Source organism: Lates calcarifer, linkage group LG24 (assembly GCF_001640805.2).
Source record: "Lates calcarifer isolate ASB-BC8 linkage group LG24, TLL_Latcal_v3, whole genome shotgun sequence".
Classification (NCBI taxonomy): Eukaryota; Metazoa; Chordata; class Actinopteri; family Centropomidae; genus Lates; species Lates calcarifer.
Genome location: NC_066856.1, coordinates 3,054,703 through 3,069,436, shown reverse-complemented (window position 1 = coordinate 3,069,436; position 14,734 = coordinate 3,054,703). Strand labels below are relative to the sequence as shown.

Genomic DNA, 14,734 nt, shown 5'->3' with positions numbered 1-14,734 from the left:
CTCTGCCTCGCCAGGTAGTGGCAGGAGTCCACAGTCTGTTGAAGAGACCCCCAACAATCAGCCTCCATCTTCCCTCCCCCTTACAGATTTTCTTTCTCCTTCTTTTTGTCAAATTACAGACTTTCAAATTTATGCTTCCTGGTAAATGCCCCGCAAAGCGTCTCCCTGGGATTATCAGGTATCGGGATAAAGCCCAGAGATGGTGTATCAAAGCGTCTCACAGCACACCGCAATCCTGAGTCCCCCTTCCTTGGCTAGTCAAAAAAAGAAAAGCTCCCAACCCGGAGCGTTGCAGTGTATTTTTAAAACGGATTGTTTTTCACCCATGTCACCGCTCCAAATGAACACTATTGAAGTGGTGGCTGAGGACTGAAGTGCAACGGGAGAGATCTACAGTTAGATGAAATTCATTTCGGGCTTGGGTTTCGGGTAATGGAGGCTTAATTTATTGCCTAACATAAAATGACACTTCAACCCTCGTCTGCCCCCGGCTGCACTGTCTAGCACTCACAGCAGGTGACTGCCACTGCTCAAGCAACCTAGCACCGCCAACGCCGCCTGAAACACGATCGATACTGGGCCCAGGGAATAGGTGCTGTATTACATACATATAAAGACATGTCAGTGGGTGACTGTACACACACGTTTATGGATGTACATAGACGTTCATTACTACACACACAGTCTCCTTCCAGTGCTCATTAAGACTGAAATAGAAGCACTCTTGCCTCATTGTGGAACGTAAAATACCACATTACATTAATCAAAAGGGGCAAATCAGCCTCACACATGTGCCAGCTCTGTGTAAGTTCCAGGCTGTCGATCTGATCTGTCTCTGTCAGTCCTGTCAAAAGCTAAACATGCCAGACCAGCAGTGAGCTGAATGCCAGCCCCTTGTTCCAGATCAGTGTCCATCGCTTGAACCAAAACTGTCTGTCTTGGTGGCTCACTCCCGTCAAAACACCCTTTCCCTCCTCTGGCAAGCTTCCCAACATCTTTATATTCACCCAAAGACCTGCTGTTACTTGGGAAGACCACTGGGTGCCATCAAAGAGCACTAGTCTGTAATCCATACCTATAACTAGTAATGGGAAAGAGAGAGAGAGAGAGAGAGAGAGACATGGACAGAGAAATATAGGGCTTCATCAGTTTTTTACAGTTTTTACTGTACAGTAAATTATGGCTCCACAAGCCTTTGGCTGGTCCAGCAGTTTAAAAATGTAAGTGAAACTCAGACCATCAGAATATGACACAGTTACTGTTGAATAGAGATTTAATCTAAGAATTTAAGAGGTAAAAAATAGTTGTGCTCCAGTTTTGAATTTCAGGGTCAATAATGACGATTATCTTTTTTGTTTTGGCAGATACTGATGCAATAACTGGTAACATTTCTCTTGCAGATGAAAAATGGTGAAGTGCACAATAAAGGCAGCCTTTTTACACTGACCAGCTTACTTTCTCAATTATGTCGATTAGATATCTTCTTCTTCATTAAAGCGCTAACAAAGGGCAGTGTAACTAATAAAAATTCAATTATCTCATTATACTTGCGGTGGCCTGAAAAGGCTCCAGATTACTGGATGTAATTATCAGCTGAAACCTCTTTATCAGAATAATAATAATATAATTTTCTCCTCTGTTGAAGGATAATATGTCAGTTACTGATTTATCATGTGTCCTTAGTATTAAGGTCAACTATCTGAGACACAGGCTTATGATACACTCATAAAAGCATGCAGACATTTTTACCTTATTGCTCAAAGCTTTGGACTGCCTTTGCAGCTTTTGTTTCTTATTAACTTCATTTTATTCTTGTCTGTTGCATTTTTTATCCTAATTTAACAGAGAAGGTTTGCTTTCCATAGGGCTCACATACAGTATGCACTATCAATCATATGCTTGTATACATAGAAGTTTTGAATTAATGTTTGAGAAAGCTCAAACTGTAAATAAAGATGCCTGTAAGTCATTATCGCTGGTTGAAATACTATTGCATCTTAAATCTTCCACTGATATACTTATGTATTTCAGGAATGACCCCATTAAAATGAATTTGGATTGAAGTCACTTTTAGAAACTAGTTCCTTCTGACATTCAGTCTCTTTAAATTTGATTATTTGCATGATAAAAATTCATGTATTCATTATTTCCTTTTTATTTTATTTTTCGAAGAGTGTGAAAGCCAGTATTTAGACCGTGAGACTTTAAAACTTTTATTGAAACCTGTAAAATATAATAATAGGAAAACATCTTCGTGCATAACTGTGTATCAAATCAAAATGCTGCATGAGAATATATTCATATGAAAAGCTTACTGTAGTCAACCAGTGTATTGTTGATCAGTTACACAACAAATCGAGCCAAAAAGCATTTTATCCATCATATGAAATGGATGACGCTGACTGGCTTAGATCAGATTTTTTAAATAAAAGGTTAACATGTTTTAATAGTTTTAATAAAAGCTATTAAAAAAGGTCAGGTTGATATATTGGCAGCTGTATATAAAAGTACTGAGCCCTTAGCCGTTCAGGGTCAAGGGAGAGCTATAAACTGACATGCTGGGATCAAACTTATCTAAACACTGCAGCGCCTGCCATGACATTTAACAAATGAAATACACACAGTCTCAGAGGAGACCAGCATCATTTCTTTTGCCCCCTCCCTCACTTTCTGTGATGGTCTGAAGATGGAAAATGTGATTCCAACAGGGAAGCATGAAGGTAGAGAGCAGAGAGTGTAGTCAAATATGTCCCATCTGTCCTCCACGCTGAGTTATGGGACAAGGTGCTTTAATAGGACAGTATGAGGGAGTGGAAATGTAAAGTTCTCCCTAACCCTTCTTTGCCTCCCACCCTCGCTGTAAACAGCTTGGCGATGAGATGATGGATGACGCTGTATCAGAGCAAGAGATGTTCCCTCACTAAAGACCCTGACCCTGACTCACCTCCATGTCTACCTTCCTGTGTTTATCTTTGCTTTCATCTTTATCTTTTCTTCTCCTATACTCCCTTTACACATGTGGTCCGTCTTCCTTTCTGTGTCACTCTGACCTCACGCTTTCACATTCAGGGGTTTTTGTGTGTATATTTGATAAAGTGAAGTAATGCAGGGTTGAATGAGGTTCAACTAGAGTAACCTTGACCACTGTGACTATTCATTAGCCCTTTGAGCCCCCTCCCCCGAGGGAGAGCTAATGGAAATATTCAAAAGACCCCCCCACCCCACCCTAGCCACAAGCACATGTTCCAGTGACATAGTGTCCTCCCTAACCCGTGTCTGACCCTCGGCCCCTGCCTTTACCACTGCCTCACCTCTGTTGCCTTATTCCCGCACCGCAGGGGTCATTACTCAAACAAACTGTAGGTTTTTCCAACCTCTGTCATCATCTGCCTCAGCATCACACTTAAAGGAGTACACTGTGTTCTGAGCAGATTTCCCTGTTCAGCTTATCTGTTATGTGATGACAACAGACCAAAATAATGTATGTGTCTTTCAGCATATTTGCAACACTGCTTTATGCTGAGACTTTTAACAACTGTAATATGTGTTGAAGTGCTAATCTGTAGTTATGTAGTATTATCCTATTAGAGGTTAGGGACTGGACCTTTTTTAAAAAATTGTTGGATGTTTTTATTATTTGACTTTGAGATTTATTGGGTTTATTGTAGGAAGTATTGAATAACGTAATAACCATCCACAGTTTCATCCACTGTGAAATCTACTTATTGAAACAGACAAATGAATGGCAGTTGTGCCCTAATGTCCCTTTGAAAAATAAAATAAAATAAAAAATCATTAGTTTCCATTTTAAATGTTTTATTGTTATCAAGTTAGTCATTTTTATTTACATGCCCCAAGTTGCAAATTTCAAAATTTCAACATACAACACTCTCTATCTTTAGAACCTTAATTTGGCAGATAAGGAAAAATGACAAATAAATAAAATAAAATTTCAAAAAATATACATGTACGCAGATGATATACATTTCTGTGTCAGTACAGAAATTTCAAACACATGTTAGTGGTATTTTTTTTATTTTTTAGCTACAAAATGTCCTACCAAGTACGTACCTTGATTACAACAGGGAAAAACAAAAAAAAACAAACTAAGTATGTAAGTATTGGTCGACCAAGTAAATATTAATTGTAATAAGGTGAAGAGTTTCAGGCAAAGTGTTAAAGTTTTCAGAGTGAAGACTGTGAATCAATACAGGAATCAAGCAACTTCTGCCAGTGCACCAGATGTTACCTCATTTTTCATAGTTAATTCACACATGAAAATTATTAATAATTCTCTGTCTCTTGTTTCTTAAATGTTTTCTCTTTGGATTTCTACTGTCACTTATGATTCTGTTTTTCTTAAAGAGAAACAGTCTCAACTATCACCTTCACCTTGTGAGCAGTGAAAACTGACCCTGGTGGTTCCAAATAATTCATTATTTTGACTTCATTTGACATTATTTATGATTAACTGTATTCTTAACTGTAACAGTGTTCTTTACTGCATACTTTGAAGTATGCTTAAAGGCTGAACTACTCCACCTGTGGAACAATTCACATACATGTGATACAAAATACACATAAACCCATGTACAGTATGACCACCTGTACACACATGCTCATACACCTCACAAACAAGAGAAGAAGCATGACTGGGAATGTGTATAGCTGTTCCTTCCACCTACACACACATACAGATGCCTCAGTCTGTGATTTCCACTGGCCCTCTTTGTGTAGTTGACATTAGCTCCTGATCCCAGTCAAGTACAAGCAGGTCTTTGTGTGGGATGGCTCGCTGCTCCTCTCCACACTCACTCCGCATCCAGCAGCATCCAGCAGGACCGTCCATAAATCAGAGAGCAGACGGAGGAGCGTGGCCTGGGCTTTAGAAGCAGAGTCACTCGTCTCAGAGCTACCAGACATTTATCATGAATGTAGTCCAGCTCTGTCCCACTGCTCAGAGATGCTCTCACAGCTCACATTGTTTCCAAGAGGAATTCTTTGGTTCCTGAGATTTTCATTGAAAAATGATCCCACTGAATCAAAAGAAAGGTGGCAACAGGTGAGAATTCTAGGGCCCATGACGAGGTGAGACCTTGCCTCCCACTTGGATGAACCTGATTTAGCACAGTATAATCTTTCCTGTCTGATGGTCCCCTGTTGCTCCGGGCCGCCTGAAAGTACAAGCACAGTCAGTACCCCGGAGTATACAACTGTTCTTTTTGCATTAGCTTGTGAGAGGTTACTTTACGGTTACACAATCCTTTACTGGGTATAATACCTTTGTTGATATTCACAAAGAAATAGATTCAGTTTTTTAAAACTCAAGTCAGTAGTTCTGCAGAGGCATAGAAAAATAGTCCTGATGCTATTGAAATGATCTCAGTTACCAGCAAATTCCCTCCACTTGTTTGACTATAACAGATGTACAACTAGATTTAGATTACGACTTTTTAAATTGAAAATTTCGAAATTGAACAAGATTTTCAGGTGGCAGTTCGATCCCCGGACCCACAGCATTAATGTGAGTGGGAAAAGTTAAAGAGCAGCACTTTCCCTGATAGCATGCAGGTGCCCTTAATCAGGGCCCTTAACACCCAGCTGATGTGGTTGTGCTGAGCAGCTTCCAGGTGTGAGTATGTGGAACGGTGGATTTATATCTTTGCATCAAGGTATGGAGCCTACACACATGGCTGACATGCACCTCCTCAAAAATGTGAGAGGTCTGATTGGTCAAGTTGTGTTTTGATAACATACATGAAACTCTCTTCTCACCCCACCCTGGGTCCCAATCATGCATACACATAAACAGATGAACTATAGATGATTATAAATCAAAACCTACTCTGTTGGCATTTATGGCAGAACTGCTAGTGAACCACTACATTAGGTAAAAATGTAATGTTGTAAATGTTATCAGGGCATTCTTGAAAAAGACAGGAAACATACCCGAATAAAATTTCATATTTATATTTTATCTTGCATCTACAGAAAACAATTTTCCTGATGTATTGTTTTGTAAAGGCATTTGTGTCTTCTCCTGTTCTAGTTGTCTGAGGAGCTGGAGGGGAAATCAGTCAATGGAGATGTCAAAGAGCTTCTCAAACTACTGGCCAAACCCCATGTCAAGGTGAGTTTGGTTCAGTCATTCATTTTACGTTCAGCTAATGTTAAAGAACTACGTCACATACGCATCATTTTTACAGAGGATAACAGTATTGTCTGCTGCTCTGGCCTCCACAAAGTGGATCAAACAAGAACCTTGGCTTATATTTTTACTGATATCATTTCACAGACGGTATGGATCTTTGCTGTTTATACAGCACTGGCATTTAAGTGATGTGATTATCATGCTGTACACAAAAAAAAATACAGCTGTTAGATCCAGGCCATGCTTTTTCTTGTCCTTTTGGCTGCAGCCGCTGGCCTCATTATCCAGACGCAGACAGCTACAAAATAAATTTACACATTTTTATTTTCAAATGCATAACTCTGGCCATCCATCAGGCCCTCCAGGTGTCTCAGCCAGACAGGGCTGCCTTCATGATGGCGGGATAGGAGGGGAGCTGGACGGGTTCATTTTTAATGCACTGTAATGCTTATTTGGGCTCTGCCAGAAACAACAGCTCAGTATGAAGCCCCCCACCACCGCCACCACCACAATACACACACTCCTACGGTGCATACAAATATTCAATACCTCGCAACATCAGGAAAGGATTATGCTCAGGAGTGGATTGTTGAATGTCTATACTAGTGATGTAATGACTGATTTCTTAAATTCTGCCAATATAACTGTATCGCTCTAATAAAAGAAACAAAAGCAGTACAGTCACACACACACACACACACACATATATATACAAGAAGACTGAGAGGTAATTATACAGATACACAAAGAAGGGTCAAGTATAATTGAGGTCATCCCACTTAACCAGCAATCAACACACACAATCCCACATAGACATATAATGGTGGATACAGACTCAAACACACGCTCACACAGCCGCTATCCTGAAGACAAATGGTTGAAATCTATCACAGCCTTGCTCTCCTACTTTGTTGCGCAGCGACATTGTGATCTCCTCTGTCTTTGTCAAGCCTGAAGTGAAATGCACCGGCAAACGATCACTGCACCGGCCATGAAGCATGCCTGTGTCAGAAATGCTGCGTTTATTATTTTAATTACGCTTACAGTGGAGGTATTTGGCGAGACAAGGGTCAATCCATCAAAACACTGAGCTTGTGAAAGTCATCGATCAGGAAGCTCAGCAACTTCAAACTGATGAGGTGAGGAGAGGTGAAGGTAGGAGACGGGGACTGAGGGCCAGGTGTACACGCACACACACACTCCCAATAGACACGGTGGATTAGGGGTCTGTAGTTAAAATAAAAAGTGCTTTTTTTATAGAAAGAAAATCATCCAATCCCTTCTGAGCTTATGTGACCTGTGGAATTTGATATTTTTACATCTACAGTATTTTGCTCACATTCATTTGTAAAATTTAATAAGCATCACATATTTTCTAATTGAACTTTGATCTGAACAAACAGATTGTTTTGGAGTTTTCAGTTCATTTTTGGTTCTTTTACCATTTATGCTATGGCTTGTGCCACCCCCCCGGCCAACTCTACAACCCCAAAGTTTATCTCAGAGTATTCACCTGAAATTAGTCCTCACTCTGAGTCTGAAGGTTTATCAAAGGCCAAAACATAATAGAATATGTTCATATTTTATAACTTTTTAACTGGGTGTGTTGACGGTGCTGCTGTGATGTAGTACACTGTGGCATCACATCACTGCCAGGTGTGGTTACAGGTGCAGCACACTGTAAACTTTCAGCTAGATATGATGGTAAAAGACTGATATTAAGTCTAATTAGATCAGATTGTTGGCTATTTGTGTTACAAGGCAGAAAATATGACTCCTCAGTCCAGAGAAAACACTGACACCAAGTCCTCTCTCTAACTTTAGTTTTGTCTACTCAGGGAGAGCCACACCAATATTTACTTGTTTTCACTCTTTGTTTATTTTGCTGTCTGTATTCCCTGCTGCTGCTCTGTTCTCCCACCACTTCCACACACCACTCAGCCGACCTCAGCTCCAGTGCAGAATGGGGTCAGCCAAACAGTTCTACACGAAACAATGGAAAATATTTGGTTACTGCTTCCTCTGCCGGCCGGTGCACCTCAGCAGACAGCACTGTCAGAAGCACAGGAACAACTCAAGACAGGAACCTACTCATTGAAGCATTGCTATACAGCACTACAAGTAGAATATAAGTTGCAGTCAGCGCTCTGTTCAAGAAAGTAGGCCTCACCTCTGTTGGATCTCCTGAAATTCTTGTCTTTGTGCCAAAAAAAGGAACTTTGTGTGTTTTATTTGTAGTGTTCTGACATAAATCTCTACATCTACATTATTTCTCTGTGATGAAGTCCTTTAAAATAAGTAACAGTTATTATACATAACAAACTTTTATGGACTTCTGCGAGCTTCAGTATCAGTTTTTTAGGGAAGGCATAATACCTGGTTTTAGGAAGTTGAGCATTTGACATCTGCATGTGTTCACACACTTGCACATTTTCTCAGCTCCATGACCTCTACTCTTGCCTGTCGGTTTAAGTCCATCACCAGGTTTTGAGCATGTGGGCCTTAAACCACCGGGCTAAACACTCCTGCTGGCCTCAACGGGAACAATGGGGCAACAATAGATTAGATCCAGGATGTTAGTTTGGAGGGCGGGCTTTAACTGTACCATGCTGAGGTATGGAGGCTCGTGCCATTTTCTTGACATTGTGTCTCAAACTGAAGGCAGCATGTGGGCTTCAAGAATGCAGTATTAAAACGTTGCTCTTGTTCTGTCTCCATCTGTCCTCCAGGGCACTTGATACCATACCAGCCAGCCCTAGTGTAAATCACAGGGCCAAGGGTGTAAAACACAAGCAGATGGCTGCTGCCTTTGAATGGCGTCTCTGTGCGATAGTAACTGTATCACTCTTAATTATGGCTGAAATGATCCATTCCTAGGGTGGGGATATAAATCAGACTCTCTAAAACTCCACTCTCCTTCTCTCTTCCTTTCTCTCTCTTGCCTTCCCTCTCTGCCGCAAACTCTCTCGTTTACGATTTGCACATGAAAAAACAACTTTCACCCATATTAGCCCCCCTCATCTAGACTAATATTGACAGTGATGAAAGTGCCAATTATGACGGCCGGCTGTTTCCGCCAGCGTAGAGGCAGGGGTGTGTGTGTGTGTGTGTGTGTATGCATGCTTGTAGAATGTGTTTGACTCGGGTTGGTGTGTGCTGAAGTTCAAGGCTTAGAGAGGGTGGGCGTGAGTGTCATATCCCAGCTGGCCTACAGCAGTGTCTCCAAGGCAGAGCGCTCACAGCAGGGTCCCACTTGCCTGGGGAAAACAGTTACCCAGCACCGATCCCGCACCGCCAGCTGAAAAACGAGCAGGCCGGTGACAGGGCCGGGGGCTTTAATGAGAGGCCAATGCCAGGAATGTACGGGCAGGTTTATTTAGTCAAGCACAGTGATCTGTTTTTCTAGGATCCCTATTATGCCTAATGAACACAAACACACGAACCGAGAAAGGACAGGATGCCTGGAAAACAAGGGTGGTTTCACTTCCTTTCATCTCTCTTTCCGTCTCTCACTTTCCTTCGTTCTCCTTTCCTCTTCAGGCCTCAGCTCCAGGGTCTATACAAGGATATAAGTCCAGATTTGATTAGGCAGCTAATCCACCAACTCTGAGCCATAACAAGACTCACTGACTCATATCAGTCCAAGAAAAAGGCTTCCACACATACATACTGTGTGTTGTGTAAAACATTTGTACCTGTGTGGTTCCCCATGTCAGCGGTCACCAGCCAGGGCATGTACCATGTGCTATCTATTAGCATAGAGCTGTTATTGCTGCTTCCTAGAAAGTTTTTACAAGGAATTAGCTGTGGCTCTGTTACGGGTTGTTAGGCACAGCCATGGCACAGAATGTGGCAGTGGGGAGCAATGCCAGATTTAAGGAAGTGCTATCAATGAGGGGACACTCAAAGGTCAGGATACTAGGCCTGATGGATGGAAAGTGGAGACAGAGTTCAGTTAAATTTTTCTATGAAAATTGTAATGTTAATTCTGCTTTGTACCTGCAACAACCAGGTTTCCTTTCAACTATGTCTTAACTGATTAAACATCAAGTCTATAAAATGTCAGAATATATTGAAAGATGACCATTTTAATTTCCCAGTGCCCAGGCTGACATGTTCACATTTCAAATTTGGTCAACTAACACTTCATAATCAGGTTACTGTCATAGAAAACAGAGAAAAGCAACAAATCCTCACATTTCACAAGCTGGATCCAGCAATTGTTTAACATTTGAATGACATTTTTCTGCTTGATTTATGACTTGAACAGCTGGGTTCAAGTTTAGTTTGTGTTTTACTTATTTGCACAGTTGAACAGACAAATGACATACAGATCGCGATGGAAAGAGTCAAATCAAAGATCAACATCATTGTTGATTAACTCTGTGTCCACTGAATGACTGACAAAGTACGTCAGCACTATTAAGAAAAACACAGCATAAGAAAAACACTGTAGTTCTGCTTCTTGGGCACCACGCCTGCATGGGTGTCCCACCCTGCTGAGAGGCTGATGGATGCCTGGCTGACCCACAGGTTGTTGTGACACAGATCAGGTGCTGTGACTGACATTCAAATACCATAAAGAGAGCCACAACACCACATGTATCCAACCTCAGGCTAAAAAAAAAATCTTCTTTCTCTGGGTTTGTTGTCACTACACGGGCCAGCTTTCACCAAAGGATGTTTTCAGAAAACTGTGGGAATTTGATATGACGGCAAATTAGAATAGGTTTTCTTGTGCCCCCTGTGGGAGAAAAATCTGAGTAAAGGAGGTAAAGAAAACAGAAAAGAGATTGTGGCCACAAAGTCAGAAGCTTTCCTCTGTAAATATTAGCCCTCGGCCTCCATTCATTGGCTGTAACGCTGTTATAAAGTTATACATATTCACATGTAGTCCTCTGAACTGTGTGTGCAACATTACTGATCTCATAACAATACTGAGGAAACTGTAACTGCAAACTCCATCCATGCCTTGACATGATGCTATGAAAATAATTTATTTGTTATATCCAGCACAGGTTTGAGATCCCATTCCCATCCAGTTTGCTTTTATTGTCCTCATCTGCAAACAGTTTTGGTTTTTTAACGTTCCAAGTGAATATTTCAATACCATAATGACAGCATCCCCAGACATACAATACAACACAAAGCGTGTGTTTATGTACAGTGCAGATGAAAGCCAGGAACACGCTGTTAGGCCTGTTCTGAGAAACGCACAAACTGATGCTGGGAAGATTTTGGGAAAATTACATGAAAGATAAAACTGAAGAAGAGCAAACAAGAAAAAGGGAGAGGATTAATGACATTTGAGAGAAGTTTGGGCAGGAGGACCAAGAAAACAAGAGAAATTCAGGGAGGAAAGACAAGAAAGAGAAAAATGTGGAATTAAATTTGTGTTCGTCTGGGATTTTGAGTCCGTTTTTTCCTTGTTTTGTCTGGTCTGCATTGCTCTAGTGAATTAGTTTAGAGTTAGAAACCTGTTTAGGGTTAGTATCGATATTAGATTTAGGGTAAAAGTTGACATTAGGTATTAGGTTCGGTGAATTATGGTGTATTACAACCTGGATATTACTTTTTTTAGGCTTGGCCATAGTTTTTATTGGTTATGATTTCATTGTACCCACCAAAGTAATTGCTGAGATCTGGGAACACAGCAGTATGTTCTACAGCAAAGTCAGACAAGAAACACAACAGTCAGATGATCAGACAGCTAGTTAACAAGCCAAAAGTTAGATTATCTAAACCACTTGATTTAGAAGTTCATTTCAAAGTGAAACCACAATGTTTGTCCCTTGATTAATGGGAAATGGGGGTAATGATTTTACTGTTTGCCTTTAATTTCTTTTCTAAATAAGTTTGACCAACCTGGAGCTTTGTTTAAAAATTGTCTGATTGTCTGGCTGATCATGTTTCTTTCCCCAGTGGACTTCTTTTTAATGATGTTGCCACAGTCCCAGATCTAAATTTAGGGAGTAAATGTGCCTTTATTAAAGACTGGACAGCAGGGAGATGGGAATTAGAGGAGAGAGGGAGATGGGGAATGACATGGATCAAGGGTTTTGAGTAAGACCAAACTTGTAACAAACCGGAATCATCCTTTAGGGTTGTAGTCAGGACTAAAGGAATAAATAGAACCAAGTTCTCACAAGTATACAAGATAAACTGTGTGTGTGTATGTTGGTCAGCTTGTCTTTCAATGGATCCCAGCCACAGAGACCCAGTTATGTCTCCTCCTCTCATCTGCTCCCAGTTAGCAACATCTTGAACGCTGTACTGCAGCATGCTCCCATGTCATAAAACACACCGCTCCTCTTCTCACCATATCCTTCTCTCTGTCGCTGTCTCTCTCTCACTCTCTCTCTCTCTCTCTCTCGCTCTCGCTCTCGCTCGCTCTCACTCACTCACTCTACTTTTGTCTGGCACATGAGGTGGAAGATGTTTTTCTCACTTTTCTCTCCCCTCCTCAACCACGGAAAAAGCAGCACGCGTCCAGATGCATCTTGGTACGGACATGGAGTCGTTAAATAGTTTGAAAAATGAATGTCTCAATGGCATCATTCTTGTCTGTGTCCCGTCTCTTTTTTATGTCTGCTCGTGAATGTGTAAAATATCTCAGGCGGCTGAGAACTTCATTACTTTGAGCCTGCCGCCCAACAGTGCAGAACATCGCTTCTCTGAGCGTTCACCACCTTGCCCTGGAAAGCATCGATGCTGGAAACTGTGGCCAAACTTGTCCCCCCTACCCTTCCATTTGCAGCCCCTGGTGAGCAATGGTCCAGGGCGGGTGCTGGTTGCCTTTAATCAGAGAGATGTATGGAGGGAGAGCATGGGCCTAATGACAATTAACGCATGTAGCTACAACTACTGGCCCTGAATGCTTTCAAATCCATCACCCAGCACTTGAGGGAGACACCCCAATTCATAACCATCCTCCTTACAGTCTCTGCATTTTCTCTGTCCCACTCAAAGAAAGAAATGATAGATTGAACTCTTAATAGCGTGTATTGCTCTACTCTGTTTTGCTAATTATGCCGAGGTAAAGCTAAGGCCTTTATGGTTTGACTGATAACCCTTGCCTATTGTTTCTTCCCTCCCATCAATCCCTCCATTTTCTACCTCTTCTAGAGCCTTCTGACGGTCCACGACACAGTTGCCCGGAAGAGTTATGACCCCGAACTACCTCCGCTGCCTGAAGACATCGACGACGATGAGGATTCAGTGAAAATCATAAGACTGGTTAAAAACAAGGAGCCTCTTGTAAGTAACATTGCCGATTGCCCAGTAGGTTTTAGGAAGTTAACAGTTAAAATGATGTCTTCACTGTATGTCAGTTGCCTAAAGTGGGGTAAAGATGCAGACCATGGACCACAGCATTCCTGGTTCGAGTCAGGAAATAAAGTTTTGTTGCATGTTGCTCCCCCTCCTCCTTCCACTGTCAGCTTTCACTATGGATATAAAAATACTTTAAGCAAAAATGTATCCAACACAAATTTATCATTTGTCCTTTATTATTTACAGTGAACATCTTTACATTATAAGACTCTTATCACTAATCCCTGAATTTCCGAAAACCTCTTGTGTCAAAGCAGTATCCACACTACAGGTCAAGCCAATACCGTACATGCTTTTGCTTTTGAGGTACTCGCCTGTGGGAATCCAACCCACAACCTTGAAGTTGTAAGCACACCAAAACCAACCACAATTACCCTGCTCTTGGCCATGAGTATTTTCAGCCAGTCTAGGCTTGGTGTCTGTGAACGGCTTCTTTTTCTATCCTGGTCAGTGTTGCTCTCTTATTGTAACATGCCTCTCATGTCCGTGCTCCTCAGACATCGTCCTAGATGTCAAAAACCACCCAACTGTCTAGACCCTAGGGCCCCAAGTGTACAGTAGCGACATCTTGGCTGGCATTCTCATTTTCACTCCACCCCTCAACATCCTGGGTGTCTGTGTTGTTAGATGACTGCCATAGCATGCATTCCTCTGGCTTTGTCCACTAGTGAGGCACATTTAGGAGTGAGCTTCTGTAACCCCACCAAACCAAATTGGTGCTGGTTTCAGTTGCACCACATAATGTTTTTTTTTTCTTTCTTGCATGATTATCCCTGTTTTGCCTTTGTTGTGAATTTTCGATTCTCTTAACTGACCTCAGTGTCCTGCGACACATAAGAACTCAACTGCTCAAGTCCTCCATGGCCTGTGAAAGACCTCCATCTGTCATCATAGCACTTTGTTGTGTGCTGAGGCCCTGCCCACCTTTGATCTGTGCCGGACATGTCCTGGCCCCGGCCGCCTCTATTTTCACTTTGTGGTTTTCACCCTGACCACCATCTTGGCTCCAGGCCGGCGCACTCCTCTCACCACACCCTGGGGAAAGCAGAACACACCTAAGCCATTTTTGGGTTCCTGCCTGTTGCATGTTCTGCGGAGCTGCTGAATGTAATAATGTGGCTTCGAGGAATTCTCGCTCTCTCTCACAACACACATTGTCGCGGGCGCTTCCTGCTAAGGCCTCTCCCGAGCCTGATGTTGGATCACATTCCCTGAAACCATAATGTGATTTACACCCGTCCCAGTCAGCTC

General features: G+C 41.8%; 1 protein-coding gene across 6 annotated transcripts in view; it reads left to right on the top strand.

Annotated features, from left to right (window-relative positions):
* The window catches only part of mpp7a (MAGUK p55 scaffold protein 7a), a 128,714-nt gene that overhangs the window by 57,729 nt on the left and 56,251 nt on the right, over window positions 1–14,734 (top strand). For all 6 annotated transcript variants that reach the window (XM_018698211.2, XM_051066597.1, XM_051066599.1 and 3 more), the window contains 2 exons: window positions 6,050–6,130; window positions 13,277–13,408. In XM_018698211.2, coding sequence (XP_018553727.1) covers window positions 6,050–6,130; window positions 13,277–13,408 — 213 coding nt within the window. The remainder of the gene's footprint in view (window positions 1–6,049; window positions 6,131–13,276; window positions 13,409–14,734) is intronic.